The following is a 16,827-nucleotide window of genomic DNA, read 5'->3' on the forward strand; positions in this document are numbered from 1 at the left end:
GCCAAAGCGCCATCACTATAGCTGACTATTCAGATGAGCTTTACACTGCTATCGAAAAGCTCCAGAAGATGGAGAACTTTACCACTGATGATCTGTATACCAACATTGGCTTAGTCCTTAATGCCATGGTGGTATTACAAAGTAGGTAGGCTAGATTCCACTGATGTGATGGTATAGATGATTAGGTGAAGAGGTGGTTGGAAGAAATGTCCTACTAAAAGACCTCTAAGTAACAGATAAAGAAATGGTGGAACAAGAACCAGAAATCTCACCCAGTTTTGGCAAAGTTGGTCCAGTAGGTCATCACCACAGCACTTAGCATCACATCATTTTTGGAGAAATTGCATGGAAAGAGGTCTGTGGCTCCAACCATGGGAACACCAAACACATAGGGCACTTCATCTCCATGGGCCGCCTCTCCCCATTCAGGTCTTCCTTCAGCCTGGCATCGGTGGTAGAAGGCATAGAAGTAAACGGGTGACTCGTATTCTGCATGGAATCGAGCTGTTGCCACAGCAGGTGCCACCCATTGGTGGTCCGTAAACAAAGCTAGCAGAGTCTTTCTTCTCATGTCACCATTGTCACGGTCTGCCCAGTCTGTGTACATGAACTTGATGGTCTCACGTAGAACATCTTTTCCTTCTGGGTAGCCATAGAGATTGTCCACAAAATTGGACACGGTAAAATCAAAGTAGCTGGCAGAGATGCCGTCCTCACTTTCCAGAGTGTCTTCAACAAACTTCAGACCCTCACCCTGGTTCACCCCCATCAAGATGTCGTAGTTCAAGAACTCGCCCTGTTCCATTAGGATCTCTGGGTCATCGGGGACCACATCGCCATCCACGACAGGTCCGAAAGCGATATGGTATCTGGCCGGCTGGATGTCCTGGTCCACTAGGTCTCGATGAGGCTTTCTTCGGAGGCAGCTCACCATCTCGGCATTATCTGTATAATCACAGCCCACTTTGGCAGCTAATAGACGGGTGTACTTCAGAGGCTCGTAGTTCACAGACCAGCTGGAGATTGCAGTCCCACTTTGTGCAATGGCTTTCTGGAAAAGTCCTGAAGGAAGCAGAAAAGAGAATTAATGTGACAGACAGATGACAGTGCCTACAAAGTCGTAGAGAATGGACTTGTCCTGGGATAGATGGGAGAGAAAAACATCGGGAATACAAGGAATCGAAGTCTCAACGTACGCTAATGAAGTCTGATATTGTGATACTTCCTAAGGGGAAAAAATCTTCCCATTGTAAAGCTGCCTAACAAAGGTGATGACCATTGACAACTGTCCTAGGATGCCTCACAGTCCGGCCATAGCCAAATTATTCTGGTGTGCAGAGAACAAAACATGAAGGATGCAGCTACATTTCTATTCCAAAGACTTGTAAAATCCAAGGTCCCTAAACACATTAAGGAAAGATCGGCTGAAATGGACGATCATCGGCTGCCAAAGCCAAGCTGACAATTGTTAGATCGATGGCAAATGAAGAGGACGATCAAGAAAGGTGGATTTATTTACTGAAATTGATAAAAAACAGTTGTGTCAACAGACGAGCAATGTGATAATGGGATGACGTCTGTCCACCCACCTTCATCTAAGTATCTGGGGGCCTTTAGCCTGACCACACATTGTAGAACCTCAGCCTCTTAAGGATTAGGGTGGACTTACACTGGACGATGGCGGCCATTAATCGACTGGCGATTAGCTACATGCAAGCTGATGAGTGCAAAGAGGCCGACCGCACATCTGTGTGCAGAGGACGATGGGTAATAGGCCACTCGGTGTGCACAGGACGATGGGTAATAGACCGCTCTGTGTGCACAGGACGATGGGTAATAGGCCGCTCTGTGTGCACAGGACGATGGGTAATAGACCGCTCTGTGTGCACAGGACGATGGGTAATAGGCCGCTCTGTGCACACAGGACGATGGGTAATAGGCCGCTCTGTGTGCACAGGACGATGGGTAATAGGCCGCTCTGTGTGCACAGGACGATGGGTAATAGGCCGCTCTGTGTGCACAGGACGATGGGTAATAGGCCGCTCTGTGTGCACAGGACGATGGGTAATAGGCCGCTCTGTGTGCACAGGACGATGGGTAATAGGACGCTCTGTGTGCACAGGACGATGGGTAATAGGCCGCTCTGTGTGCACAGGACGATGGGTAATAGGCCGCTCTGTGTGCACAGGACGATGGGTAATAGGCCGCTCTGTGAGCACAGGACGATGGGTAATAGGCCGCTCTGTGCGCACAGGACGATGGGTAATAGGCCGCTCTGTGCGCACAGGACGATGGGTAATAGGCCGCTCTGTGTGCACAGGACGATGGGTAATAGGCCGCTCAGTGTGCACAGGACGATGGGTAATAGGCCGCTCTGTGTGCACAGGACGATGAGTAATAGGCTGCTCTGTGTGCACAGGACGATGGGTAATAGGCCGCTCTGTGTGCACAGGACGATGGGTAATAGGCCGCTCTGTGTGCACAGGACGATGGGTAATAGGCCGCTCTGTGTGCACAGGACGATGGGTAATAGGCCGCTCTGTGTGCACAGGACGATGGGTAATAGGCCGCTCTGTGTGCACAGGACGATGGGTAATAGGCCGCTCTGTGCGCACAGGACGATGGGTAATAGGCCGCTCTGTGCGCACAGGACGATGGGTAATAGGACGCTCTGTGTGCACAGGACGATGGGTAATAGGCCGCTCTGTGTGCACAGGACGATGGGTAATAGGCCGCTCTGTGTGCACAGGACGATGGGTAATAGGCCGCTCTGTGTGCACAGGACGATGGGTAATAGGCCGCTCTGTGTGCACAGGACGATGGGTAATAGGCCGCTCTGTGGGCACAGGACGATGGGTAATAGGCCGCTCTGTGCGCACAGGAAGATGGGTAATAGGACGCTCTGTGTGTACAGGACGATCGGTAAAAGGCCGCTCTGTGCGCACAGGACGATGGGTAATAGGCCGCTCTGTGGGCACAGGACGATGGGTAATAGGCCGCTCTGTACGCACAGGACGATGGGTAATAGGCCGCTCTGTACGCACAGGACGATGGGTAATAGGCCGCTCTGTGCGCACAGGACGATGGGTAATAGCCGCTCTGTGCGCACAGGACGATGGGTAATAGGCCGCTCTGTGCGCACAGGACGATGGGTAATAGGCCGCTCTGTGCGCACAGGACGATGGGTAATAGGCCGCTCTGTGCGCACAGGACGATGGGTAATAGGCCGCTCTGTGCGCACAGGACGATGGGTAATAGGCCGCTCTGTGCGCACAGGACGATGGGTAATAGGCCGCTCAGTGCGCACAGGACGATGGGTAATAGGCCGCTCTGTGCGCACAGGACGATGGGTAATAGGCCGCTCTGTGCGCACAGGATGATGGGTAATAGGCTGCTCTGTGCGCACAGGACGATGGGTAATAGGCCGCTCTGTGTGCACAGGACGATGGGTAATAGGCCGCTCTGTGTGCACAGGACGATGGGTAATAGGCCGCTCTGTGCGCACAGGAAGATGGGTAATAGGACGCTCTGTGTGCACAGGACGATGGGTAATAGGCCGCTCTGTGTGCACAGGACGATGGGTAATAGGCCGCTCTGTGTGCACAGGACGATGGGTAATAGGCCGCTCTGTGTGCACAGGACGATGGGTAATAGGCCGCTCTGTGTGCACAGGACGATGGGTAATAGGCCGCTCTGTGTGCACAGGACGATGGGTAATAGGCCGCTCTGTGCGCACAGGAAGATGGGTAATAGGACGCTCTGTGTGTACAGGACGATCGGTAAAAGGCCGCTCTGTGCGCACAGGACGATGGGTAATAGGCCGCTCTGTGCGCACAGGACGATGGGTAATAGGCCGCTCTGTGTGCACAGGACGATGGGTACTAGGCCGCTCTGTACGCGCAGGACGATGGGTAATAGCCCGCTCTGTGCGCGCAGGACGATGGGTAATAGCCGCTCTGTGCGCACAGGACGATGGGTAATAGGCCGCTCTGTGCGCACAGGACGATGGGTAATAGGCCGCTCTGTGCGCACAGGACGATGGGTAATAGGCCGCTCTGTGCGCACAGGACGATGGGTAATAGGCCGCTCTGTGTGCACAGGACGATGGGTAATAGGCCACTCTGTGTGCACAGGACGATGGGTAATAGGCCGCTCTGTGTGCACAGGACGATGGGTAATAGGCCGCTCTGTGTGCACAGGACGATGGGTAATAGGCCGCTCTGTGTGCACAGGACGATGGGTAATAGGCCGCTCTGTGTGCACAGGACGATGGGTAATAGGCCGCTCTGTGCGCACAGGACGATGGGTAATAGGCCGCTCTGTGTGCACAGGACGATGGGTAATAGGCCGCTCTGTGCGCACAGGACGATGGGTAATAGGCCGCTCTGTGCGCACAGGACGATGGGTAATAGGCCGCTCTGTGCGCACAGGACGATGGGTAATAGGCCGCTCTGTGCGCACAGGACGATGGGTAATAGGCCGCTCTGTGTGCACAGGACGATGGGTAATAGGCCGCTCTGTGCGCACAGGACGATGGGTAATAGGCCGCTCTGTGCGCACAGGACGATGGGTAATAGGCCGCTCTGTGCGCACAGGACGATGGGTAATAGGCCGCTCTGTGCGCACAGGACGATGGATAATAGGCCGCTCTGTGCGCACAGGACGATAGGTAATAGGCCGCTCTGTGTGCACAGGACGATGGGTAATAGGCCGCTCTGTGTGCACAGGACGATGGGTAATAGGCCGCTCTGTGTGCACAGGACGATGGGTAATAGGCCGCTCTGTGTGCACAGGACGATGGGTAATAGGCCGCTCTGTGCGCACAGTGTCCTCCGCGCTGCGTCCTGTGTATATGGGCGTTTTGCTCGTTCATCATGTGAGCGGCAGCTTTACTACACATGCTGATACTGCGCTATTGCTGTGTATAGTACAAGTCCCCTAAGGGACTAAATAACAATAAAAAATAAATTATAATCTATGCAAGTTTGGAATTAAATGCTGGAAAATCATGTATTTAGGTCATTTTCATCCAACAATGAATGCAGTAAAAATGAAGCCTGAAACACTGGCGGACGTGCATTCTTTTTTCACCATTTTATCCCACTTTTTTCCCCCATTTTTCAGTCCATTTTATGGTAAAGTGAAAAGTGTCATTCAAAACTATAACTCGTCCCACAAAAAACAAGCCACAAATAGCGACAGGGACGGAAATAGAAGGTTATGAATCCTGGAAGAAAAACAGGAACAAACTAAAGCGCCCTCCTCTCCATCACACTCCATTGGGGAGAGTAAAGGGAGCGGCCATTGCAATCTACCAGGCTGGTTCCTTCTCTCCCCGACATGATCCATCAGCGGAGAGTCCAGAGCCGCGTCTACACATGACACTGTCAGACAACCCGCTGATATCAATGAGATTAGTTCTAGTCACGTAAGTATGGGGGGTTTACAGCCATAATGGTAAGTACCAGGCCCTCTGTGTGCTGCCATACAGGCTTTATACAGGCTCTATACAGACCCCAAACAGGCTCTATACAGGCCCCATACATGCTCCATACAGACCCCAAACAGGCTCCATACAGACCCCAAACAGGCTCTATACAGGCTCTATACATGCTCCATACAGACCCCAAACAGGCTCCATGCAGACCCATAAAGGCTCCATACATTCTCCATACAGACCGCAAACAGGCTCCATACAGACCCATGAAGGCTCCATACATGCTCCATACAGACCCCAAACAGGCTCCATACACACCCATGAAGGCTCCATACATGCTCCATACAGACCCCAAACAGGCTCCATACAGACCCCATGAAGGTTCCATAGATGCTCCATACAGGCCACAAGCAGGTTCCATACAGACTCCATACAGGTTCCATACATGCTCTATACAGACCCCAAACAAGCTCCATACAGACCACAAACAAGCTCCACACATGCTCTATACAGACTCCATACAGGCCACAAACAGGCTCTATACATGCTCCATACAGACCCCAAACAGGCTCCATACAGACCCCAAACAGGCTCTATACATGCTCCATACAGACCCCAAACAGGCTCTGAACAGGCCCCAAACAGGCTCTATACATGCTCCATACAGACCCCAAACAGGCTCCATACAGACCCCAATCAGACTCCATACAGACCCCAATCAGGCTCTATACATGCTCCATACAGACCCCAAACAGGCTCTATACATGCTCCATACAGACCCCAAACAGGTTCTATACAGGCCACAAACAGGCTCCATACAGACTCCATACATGCTCCATACAGACCCCAAACAGGCTCCATACATGCTCCATACAGACTCCATACATGCTCCATACAGACCCCAAACAGGCTCCATACAGACCCCATACAGGCTCCATACAGACTCCATACAGGCCACAAACAGGCTCCATACAGACCTCATGAAGGCTTCATACAGACCCCAAACAGGCTCTATACATGCTCCATACAGACCCCGTAAAGGCTCCATACAGACTCCATAAAGGCCCCAAACAGGCTCTATACATGCTCCATACAGAATTCATACATAGCCCAAACAGGCTCTATAAATGATCCATACAGACCCCATAACGGCTCCATACAGACCCCAAACAGGTTCCATACAGACCCCATAAAGGCTCCATACAGACCAAAAACAAGCTCCAAACATGCTCTATACAGACTCCATACAGGCCACAAACAGGCTCTATACATGCTCCATACAGACCGCAAACAGGCTCCATACAGACCCCAAACAGGCTCTATACATGCTCCATACAGACCCCAAACAGGCTCTGAACAGGCCCCAAACAGGCTCTATACATGCTCCAAGACCCCAAACAGGCTCCTGTTATGACCTGGTGGTAAGGACAATAATGGACCTAGTGGGTAAGAGCACACGGAATGACCTGATAGTTACTAATAATATAGGACGAGCTCTGAGACGTGGGAACTCTGCTGACCGCAATCCCTAATCCTATCACACACACTAGAAATAGCCGTGGATTGCTCCTAACGCTCCCTATGCAACTCGACACAGCCTAAGAAACTAGCTAGCCCTAGAGATAGAAAAATAAAGCCTACCTTGCCTCAGAGAAATTCCCCAAAGGAAAAGGCAGCCCCCCACATATAATGACTGTGAGTAAAGATGAAAATTACAAACACAGAGATGAAATAGATTTAGCACAGTGAGGCCCGACTTACTGAACAGACAGAGGATAGGAAAGGTAACTTTGCAGTCAGCACAAAAACCTACAAAAAGACCACGCAGAGGGCGCAAAAAGACCCTCCGCACCGACTCACGGTGCGGAGGCGCTCCCTCTGCGTCCCAGAGCTTCCAGCAAGCAAGACAAAAATCAAAATAGCAAGCTGGACAGAAAAATAGCAAACCAGAGAAAAACAAGCAGTAACTTAGCTTCAGCTGGGAAGACAGGTCACAAGAACGATCCAGGAGAGAACTAGACCAATACTGGAACATTGACAGGTGGCATGGAGCAATGATCTAAGTGGAGTTAAATAGAGCAGCCAGCTAACGAATTAACCTCGTCACCTGTAGAAGGAAACTCAGAAGCCGCAGCTCCACTCACAACCACCAGAGGAAGCCCATGGACAGAACCAGCCGAAGTACCATTCATGACCACAGGAGGGAGCTTGACAACAGAATTCACAACAGTACCCCCCCCTTGAGGAGGGGTCACCGAACCCTCACCAGAGCCCCCAGGCCGACCAGGACGAGCCAAATGAAAGGCACGAACCAGATCGGCAGCATGAACATCGGAGGCAAAGACCCAGGAATTATCTTCCTGACCATAACCCTTCCACTTGACCAGGTACTGGAGTTTCCGTCTCGAAATACGAGAATCCCAAATCTTCTCCACCACATACTCCAACTCCCCCTCAACCAACACCGGGGCAGGAGGATCAACGGATGGAACCACAGGCGCCACGTATCTCCGCAACAATGACCTATGGAATACATTATGGATGGCAAAAGAAGCTGGAAGGGTCAAACGAAACGACACAGGATTGAGAACCTCAGAAATCTTATACGGACCAATGAAACGAGGCTTAAACTTAGGAGAGGAAACCTTCATAGGAACATAACGAGACGACAACCAAACCAAATCCCCAACACGAAGTCGGGGACCCACACAGCGCCGGCGGTTAGCGAAACGTTGAGCCTTCTCCTGGGACAATGTCAAATTGTCCACCACATGAGTCCAAATCTGCTGCAACCTATCCACCACAGTATCTACACCAGGACAGTCCGAAGACTCAACCTGCCCTGAAGAGAAACGAGGATGGAAACCAGAATTGCAGAAAAACGGCGAAACCAAAGTAGCCGAGCTGGCCCGATTATTAAGGGCGAACTCAGCCAAAGGCAAAAAGGACACCCAATCATCCTGATCAGCAGAAACAAAGCATCTCAGATATGTTTCCAAAGTCTGATTAGTTCGTTCGGTTTGGCCATTTGTCTGAGGATGGAAAGCCGAGGAAAAAGACAAATCAATGCCCATCCTAGCACAATAGGCTCGCCAAAACCTCGAAACAAACTGGGAACCTCTGTCCGAAACGATGTTCTCCGGAATGCCATGTAAACGAACTACATGCTGGAAAAACAATGGCACCAAATCAGAGGAGGAAGGCAATTTAGACAAGGGTACCAAATGGACCATCTTAGAGAAGCGATCACAAACCACCCAAATGACCGACATCTTTTGAGAGACAGGGAGATCCGAAATAAAATCCATAGAGATATGCGTCCAGGGCCTCTTCGGGACCGGCAAGGGCAAAAGCAACCCACTGGCACGAGAACAGCAGGGCTTAGCCCGAGCACAAGTTCCACAGGACTGCACAAAAGAACGCACATCCCGCGACAAAGACGGCCACCAAAAGGATCTAGCCACCAAATCTCTGGTACCAAAGATTCCAGGATAACCAGCCAACACCGAACAATGAAGCTCAGAGATAACTCTACTAGTCCATTTATCAGGGACAAACAGTTTCTCCGCTGGGCAACGGTCAGGTCTATCAGCCTGAAATTTTTGCAGCACCCGCCGCAAATCAGGGGAGATGGCAGACAAAATTACCCCCTCTTTGAGAATACCCGCCGGCTCAGGAACACCCGGAGAGTCGGGCACAAAACTCCTTGACAGGGCATCAGCCATCACATTCTTAGAGCCTGGAAGGTACGAAACCACAAAATCAAAACGGGAGAAAAATAGCGACCAACGAGCCTGTCTAGGATTCAACCGTTTGGCAGACTCGAGATAAGTCAAATTCTTGTGATCCGTCAAGACCACCACGCGATGCTTTGCTCCTTCAAGCCAATGACGCCACTCCTCAAATGCCCACTTCATGGCCAACAACTCTCGATTGCCAACATCATAATTGCGCTCAGCAGGCGAAAACTTTCTAGAAAAGAAGGCACATGGTTTCATCACCGAGCCATCAGAACTTTTTTGCGACAAAACAGCCCCTGCTGCAATCTCAGAAGCATCAACCTCGACCTGAAACGGAAGCAAAACATCTGGCTGGCACAACACAGGGGCAGAAGAGAAACGACGCTTCAACTCCTGAAAAGCTTCCACAGCCGCAGAAGACCAATTGACCACATCAGCACCCCTCTTGGTCAAATCAGTCAACGGTTTAGCAACACTAGAAAAATTACTGATGAAGCGACGATAAAAATTAGCATAGCCCAGGAACTTTTGCAGACTCTTCACAGATGTCGGCTGAGTCCAATCATAAATGGCCTGGACTTTAACAGGGTCCATCTCGATAGTAGAAGGGGAAAAAATGAAACCCAAAAATGAAACCTTCTGAACTCCAAAGAGACACTTAGACCCCTTCACAAACAAGGAATTCGCACGAAGGACCTGGAACACCATTCTGACCTGCTTCACATGAGACTCCCAATCATCCGAAAAGACCAAAATGTCATCCAAATATACAATCATGAATCTATCCAGGTACTCTCGGAAGATGTCATGCATAAAGGACTGAAACACAGATGGAGCATTAGAAAGCCCGAATGGCATAACCAGGTACTCAAAATGGCCCTCGGGCGTATTAAATGCTGTTTTCCATTCATCGCCCTGTTTAATACGCACAAGATTATACGCACCACGAAGATCTATCTTGGTGAACCAACTAGCCCCCTTAATCCGAGCAAATAAATCCGACAGCAGCGGCAAAGGGTACTGAAATTTGACTGTGATCTTATTTAGAAGTCAATCAATACAAGGTCTCAAAGAACCATCCTTCTTGGCCACAAAAAAGAACCCTGCTCCCAATGGTGACGACGACGGGCGAATATGACCCTTCTCCAAGGATTCCTTTACATAACTCCGCATAGCGGCGTGCTCTGGCACAGATAAATTGAACAGTCGGCCCTTAGGAAACTTACTACCAGGAATCAAATTGATAGCACAATCGCAATCCCTATGAGGAGGTAGGGCACTGGATTTGGGCTCATCAAATACATCCCGGTAATCCGACAAAAACTCCGGGACTTCAGAAGGGGTGGATGACGAAATAGACAAAAATGGAACATCAACATGTACCCCCTGACAACCCCAGCTGGACACAGACATACATTTCCAATCCAATACTGGATTATGGACCTGTAGCCATGGCAACCCCAAAACGACCACATCATGCAGATTATGCAACACAAAAAGCGAATATCCTCCTGATGTGCAGGAGCCATGCACATGGTCAATTGGGTCCAGTACTGAGGCTTATTCTTGGCCAAAGGCGTAGCATCAATTCCTCTCAATGGAATAGGATACTGCAAGGGCTCCAAGAAAAAAACACAGCGCCTGGCAAACTCCAAGTCCATCAAATTCAGGGCAGCGCCTGAATCCACAAATGCCATAACAGAATAGGATGACAAAGAGCAAATCAGAGTTATGGACAAAAGAAATTTCGACTGTACCGTACCAATGGTAGCAGACCTAGCGAAACGCTTAGTGCGCTTAGGACAATCGGAGATAGCATGAGTGGAATGACCACAGTAAAAACACAGCCCATTCCGACGTCTGTGTTCTTGCCGTTCAGCTCTGGTCAAAGTCCTATCACATTGCATAGGCTCATGTCTCAGCTCAGATAATACCGCCAAATGGTGCACAGCTTTACGCTCACGCAAGCGTCGATCGATCTGAATGGCCAAAGACATAGACTCATTCAGACCAGGGCACATTCATTCCACTGAGTGAGTACAGACCACTTCCTAAACTTCTGACAATATATTTCTACCTCATCCTGACCCTGACACAGAGCCAGCAAGATTTTCTCTGCCTGATCCACTGAATTAGGTTCATCATAAAGCAATCCGAGCACCAGAAAAAATGCATCAACATCCCGCAATGCCGGACCTCCTGGCGCAAGGGAAAATGCCCAGTCTTGAGGGTAGCCACGTAACAAAGAAATAATGATTTTCACTTGTTGAACAGGGTCACCTGAGGAGCGAGGTTTCAAAGCAAGAAACAATTTACAATTATTTTTGAAATTCAGAAACTTAGATCTATCCCCAAAAAACAAATCAGGAATAGGAATCCTAGGCTCTAACATCGGATTCTGAACCACAAAATCTTGAATGTTTTGTACCCTTGCAGTGAGATTATTCATACAAGAGGACAGACCTTGAATGTCCATATCTACACCTGTATCCTGAACCACCCAAAGGTCTATGGGAAAATAGAGACAAAACACACTGCAAAGAAAAAAAAATGGTCTCAGAACGTCTTTTATCCCTCTATCGAGATGCATTAATACTTTGGGCCACCTGTACTGTTATGACCTGGTGGTAAGGACAATAATGGACCTAGTGGGCACACGGAATGACCTGATAGTTACTAATAATATAGGACGAGCTCTGAGACGTGGGAACTCTGCTGACCGCAATCCCTAATCCTATCACACACACTAGAAATAGCCGTGGATTGCTCCTAACCCTATGCAACTCGACACAGCCTAAGAAACTAGCTAGCCCTAGAGATAGAAAAATAAAGCCTACCTTGCCTCAGAGAAATTCCCCAAAGGAAAAGGCAGCCCCCCACATATAATGACTGTGAGTAAAGATAAAAATTACAAACACAGAGATGAAATAGATTTAGCACAGTGAGGCCCGACTTACTGAACAGACAGAGGATAGGAAAGGTAACTTTGCGGTCAGCACAAAAACCTACAAAAAGACCACGCAGAGAGCGCAAAAAGACCCTCCGCACCGACTCACGGTGCGGAGGCGCTCTCTCTGCGTCCCAGAGCTTCCAGCAAGCAAGACAAAAATCAAAATAGCAAGCTGGACAGAAAAATAGCAAACCAGAGAAAAACAAGCAGTAACTTAGCTTCAGCTGGGAAGACAGGTCACAAGAACGATCCAGGAGAGAACTAGACCAATACTGGAACATTGACAGGTGGCATGGAGCAATGATCTAAGTGGAGTTAAATAGAGCAGCCAGCTAACGAATTAACCTCGTCACCTGTAGAAGGAAACTCAGAAGCCGCAGCTCCACTCACAACCACCAGAGGAAGCCCATGGACAGAACCAGCCGAAGTATCATTCATGACCACAGGAGGGAGCTTGACAACAGATTTCACAACAGGCTCCATACAGACCCCAAACTGGCTCCATACAGACCCCAAACAGGCTCTGTACAGACCCCAAACATGCTCTATACATGCCCATACAGACCCCAAACTATTATGAAAAGTAATTCAGTACCACAATGGACATAGAGGTCAGCGCACATACAGTGACCTGGCAATAACCCAAAAAACAAGAACGAGCTCTGAGACGTGGGAACTCTGTTGACCGCAATCCCTAATCCTCTCCAACCACACTAAAGGCAGCCGTGGATTGCGCCTAACGCTCCCTATGCAACTCGGCACGGCCTGAGAAACTAGCTAGCTTGAAGATAGAAAATAAGCCTACCTTGCCTCAGAGAAATACCCCAAAGGAAAAGGCAGCCCCCACATATAATGACTGTGAGTTAAGATGAAAAGACAAACGTAGAGATGAAATAGATTTAGCAAAGTGAGGCCCAACTTTCTGAACAGAGCGAGGATAGGAAAGGTAACTTTGCGGTCAACACAAAACCCTACAAAAACCACGCAAAGGGGGCAAAAAGACCCTCCGTACCGAACTAACGGCACGGAGGTAAACCCTCTGCGTCCCAGAGCTTCCAGCAAGCAGTAAAAAACAAATTGACAAGCTGGACAGAAAAAAACAGCAAACAAATAGCAAAGAGGAACTTAGCTATGCAGAGCAGCAGGCCACAGGAACGATCCAGGAGGAAACAGGTCCAATACTAGAACATTGACTGGAGGCCAGGATCAAAGCACTAGGTGGAGTTAAATAGAGCAGCACCTAACGACTTCACCACATCACCTGAGGAAGGAAACTCAGAAGCCGCAGTACCACTTTCCTCCACCAACGGAAGCTCACAGAGAGAACCAGCCGAAGTACCACTTGTGACCACAGGAGGGAGCTCTGCCACAGAATTCACAACAGTACCCCCCCCCCTGAGGAGGGGTCACCGAACCCTCACCAGAGCTCCCAGGACGACCAGGATGAGCCATATGAAAGGCACGAACAAGATCGGGAGCATGGACATCAGAGGCAAAGACCCAGGAATTATCTTCCTGAGCATAACCCTTCCACTTAACCAGATACTGGAGTTTCCGCCTCGAAACACGAAAATCCAAAATCTTCTCCACAATATACTCCAACTCCCCCTCCACCAAAAGCGGGGCAGGAGGATCAACAGATGGAACCATAGGTGCCACGTATCTCCGCAACAATGACCTATGGAATACGTTATGAATGGAAAAAGAATCTGGAAGGGTCAGACGAAAAGACACAGGATTAAGAACCTCAGAAATCCTATATGGACCAATAAAACGAGGTTTAAACTTAGGAGAGGAAACCTTCATAGGAATATGACGAGAAGATAACCAAACCAAGTCCCCAACCCGAAGTCGGGGACCCACACAGCGTCTGCGATTAGCGAAACGTTGAGCCTTCTCCTGGGACAAAGTCAAATTGTCCACTACATGAGTCCAAATCTGCTGCAACCTGTCCACCACAGTATCCACACCAGGACAGTCCGAAGACTCAACCTGCCCTGAAGAGAAACGAGGATGGAACCCAGAGTTGCAGAAAAGCGGTGAAACCAAGGTAGCCGAGCTGGCCCGATTATTAAGGGCGAACTCAGCCAAAGGCAAAAAGGACACCCAGTCATCCTGATCAGCAGAAACAAAGCATCTCAGATATGTTTCCAAGGTCTGATTGGTTCGTTCGGTCTGGCCATTAGTCTGAGGATGGAAAGCCGAGGAAAAAGACAAGTCAATGCCCATCCTACCACAAAAGGCTCGCCAAAACCTCGAAACAAACTGGGAACCTCTGTCAGAAACGATATTCTCTGGAATGCCATGTAAACGAACCACATGCTGGAAAAACAATGGCACCAAATCAGAGGAGGAAGGCAATTTAGACAAGGGTACCAAATGGACCATCTTAGAGAAGCGATCACAGACCACCCAAACGACTGACATCTTTTGAGAGACGGGAAGATCTGAAATAAAATCCATAGAGATATGTGTCCAAGGCCTCTTCGGGACCAGCAAGGGCAAAAGCAACCCACTGGCACAAGAACAGCAGGGCTTAGCCCGAGCACAAATCCCACAGGACTGCACAAAAGGACGCACATCCCGCGACAGAGATGGCCACCAAAAGGATCTAGCCACTAACTCTCTGGTACCAAAGATTCCAGGATGACCAGCCAACACCGAACAATGAACCTCAGAGATAACTTTATTCGTCCACCTATCAGGGACAAACAGTTTCTCCGCTGGGCAACGATCAAGTTTATTAGCCTGAAATTTTTGCAGCACCCGCCGCAAATCAGGGGAGATGGCAGACACAATTACTCCCTCTTTGAGGATACCCGCCGGCTCAGATACACCCGGAGAGTCGGGCACAAAACTCCTAGACAGAGCATCCGCCTTCACATTTTTAGAGCCCGGAAGGTATGAAATCACAAAGTCAAAACGGGCAAAAAACAACGACCAACGAGCTTGTCTAGGATTCAACCGCTTGGCGGACTCGAGATAAGTCAAGTTCTTATGATCAGTCAAGACCACCACGCGATGCTTAGCTCCTTCAAGCCAATGACGCCACTCCTCGAATGCCCACTTCATGGCCAGCAACTCTCGATTGCCCACATCATAATTTCGCTCAGCAGGCGAAAACTTCCTGGAAAAGAAGGCGCATGGTTTCATCACCGAGCAATCAGAACTTCTCTGCGACAAAACAGCCCCTGCTCCAATCTCAGAAGCATTAACCTCGACATGGAACGGAAGCGAAACATCTGGTTGACACAACACAGGGGCAGAAGAAAAACGACGCTTCAACTCTTGAAAAGCTTCCACCGCAGCAGAAGACCAATTGACCAAATCAGCACCTTTCTTGGTCAAATCGGTCAATGGTTTAGCAATACTAGAAAAATTGCACATGAAGCGACGATAGAAATTAGCAAAGCCCAGGAACTTTTGCAGACTTTTCAGAGATGTCGGCTGAGTCCAATTATGGATGGCTTGGACCTTAACAGGGTCCATCTCGATAGTAGAAGGGGAAAAGATGAACCCCAAAAATGAAACCTTCTAAACACCAAAGAGACACTTTGATCCCTTCACAAACAAAGAATTAGCACGCAGGACCTGAAACACCGTTCTGACCTGCTTCACATGAGACGCCCAATCATCCGAGAAGATCAAAATGTCATCCAAGTACACAATCAGGAATTTATCCAGGTACTCTCGGAAGATGTAATGCATAAAGGACTGAAACACTGATGGAGCATTGGCAAGTCCGAATGGCATTACTAGATACTCAAAATGGCCCTCGGGCGTATTAAATGCAGTTTTCCACTCATCGCCTCGCTTAATACGCACAAGATTATACGCACCACGAAGATCTATCTTGGTGAACCAACTAGCCCCCTTAATCCGAGCAAACAAATCAGATAACAATGTCAAGGGATACTGAAATTTAACCGTGATCTTATTTAGAAGGCGGTAATCTATACAAGGTCTCAGTGAACCATCCTTCTTGGCTACAAAAAAGAACCCTGCTCCCAACGGTGATGACGACGGGCGAATATGCCCCTTCTCCAAGGACTCCTTCACATAACTCCGCATAGCGGCGTGCTCAGGCACAGATAAATTAAACAGTCGACCTTTTGGGAATTTACTACCAGGAATCAAATCGATAGCACAATCACAATCCCTATGCGGAGGTAGGGTATCGGACTTGGGCTCATCAAATAAATCCCGGTAATCAGACAAGAACTCAGGAACCTCAGAAGGGGTGGATGACGAAATAGTCAGAAATGGGACATCACCATGTACCCCCTGACAACCCCAGCTGGACACAGACATGGATTTCCAATCTAATACTGGATTATGGACTTGTAGCCATGGCAACCCCAACACGACCACATCATGCAGATTATGCAACACCAGAAAGCGAATAACCTCCTGATGTGCAGGAGCCATGCACATGGTCAGCTGGGTCCAGTACTGAGGCTTATTCTTGGCCAAAGGCGTAGCATCAATTCCTCTCAATGGAATAGGACACTGCAAGGGCTCCAAGAAAAACCCACAACGCCTAGCATACTCCAAGTCCATCAAATTCAGAGCAGCGCCTGAATCCACAAATGCCATGACAGAATAGGATGACAAAGAGCAGATCAAGGTAACAGACAGAAGAAATTTTGACTGTACCGTACCAATGGTGGCAGACCTAGCGAACCGCTTAGTGCGCTTAG

General features: G+C 49.2%; 1 protein-coding gene across 5 annotated transcripts in view; it reads right to left on the minus strand.

The window, feature by feature from the left end:
• Nucleotides 1-16,827, minus strand: part of NLGN2 (neuroligin 2) — a 250,363-nt gene that overhangs the window by 4,662 nt on the left and 228,874 nt on the right. For all 5 annotated transcript variants that reach the window (XM_069767582.1, XM_069767579.1, XM_069767580.1 and 2 more), the window contains one exon: nucleotides 273-1,062. In XM_069767582.1, coding sequence (XP_069623683.1) covers nucleotides 273-1,062 — 790 coding nt within the window. The remainder of the gene's footprint in view (nucleotides 1-272; nucleotides 1,063-16,827) is intronic.

The sequence above is a fragment of the Ranitomeya imitator genome, chromosome 4 (assembly GCF_032444005.1).
Source record: "Ranitomeya imitator isolate aRanImi1 chromosome 4, aRanImi1.pri, whole genome shotgun sequence".
NCBI lineage: Eukaryota > Metazoa > Chordata > Amphibia > Anura > Dendrobatidae > Ranitomeya > Ranitomeya imitator.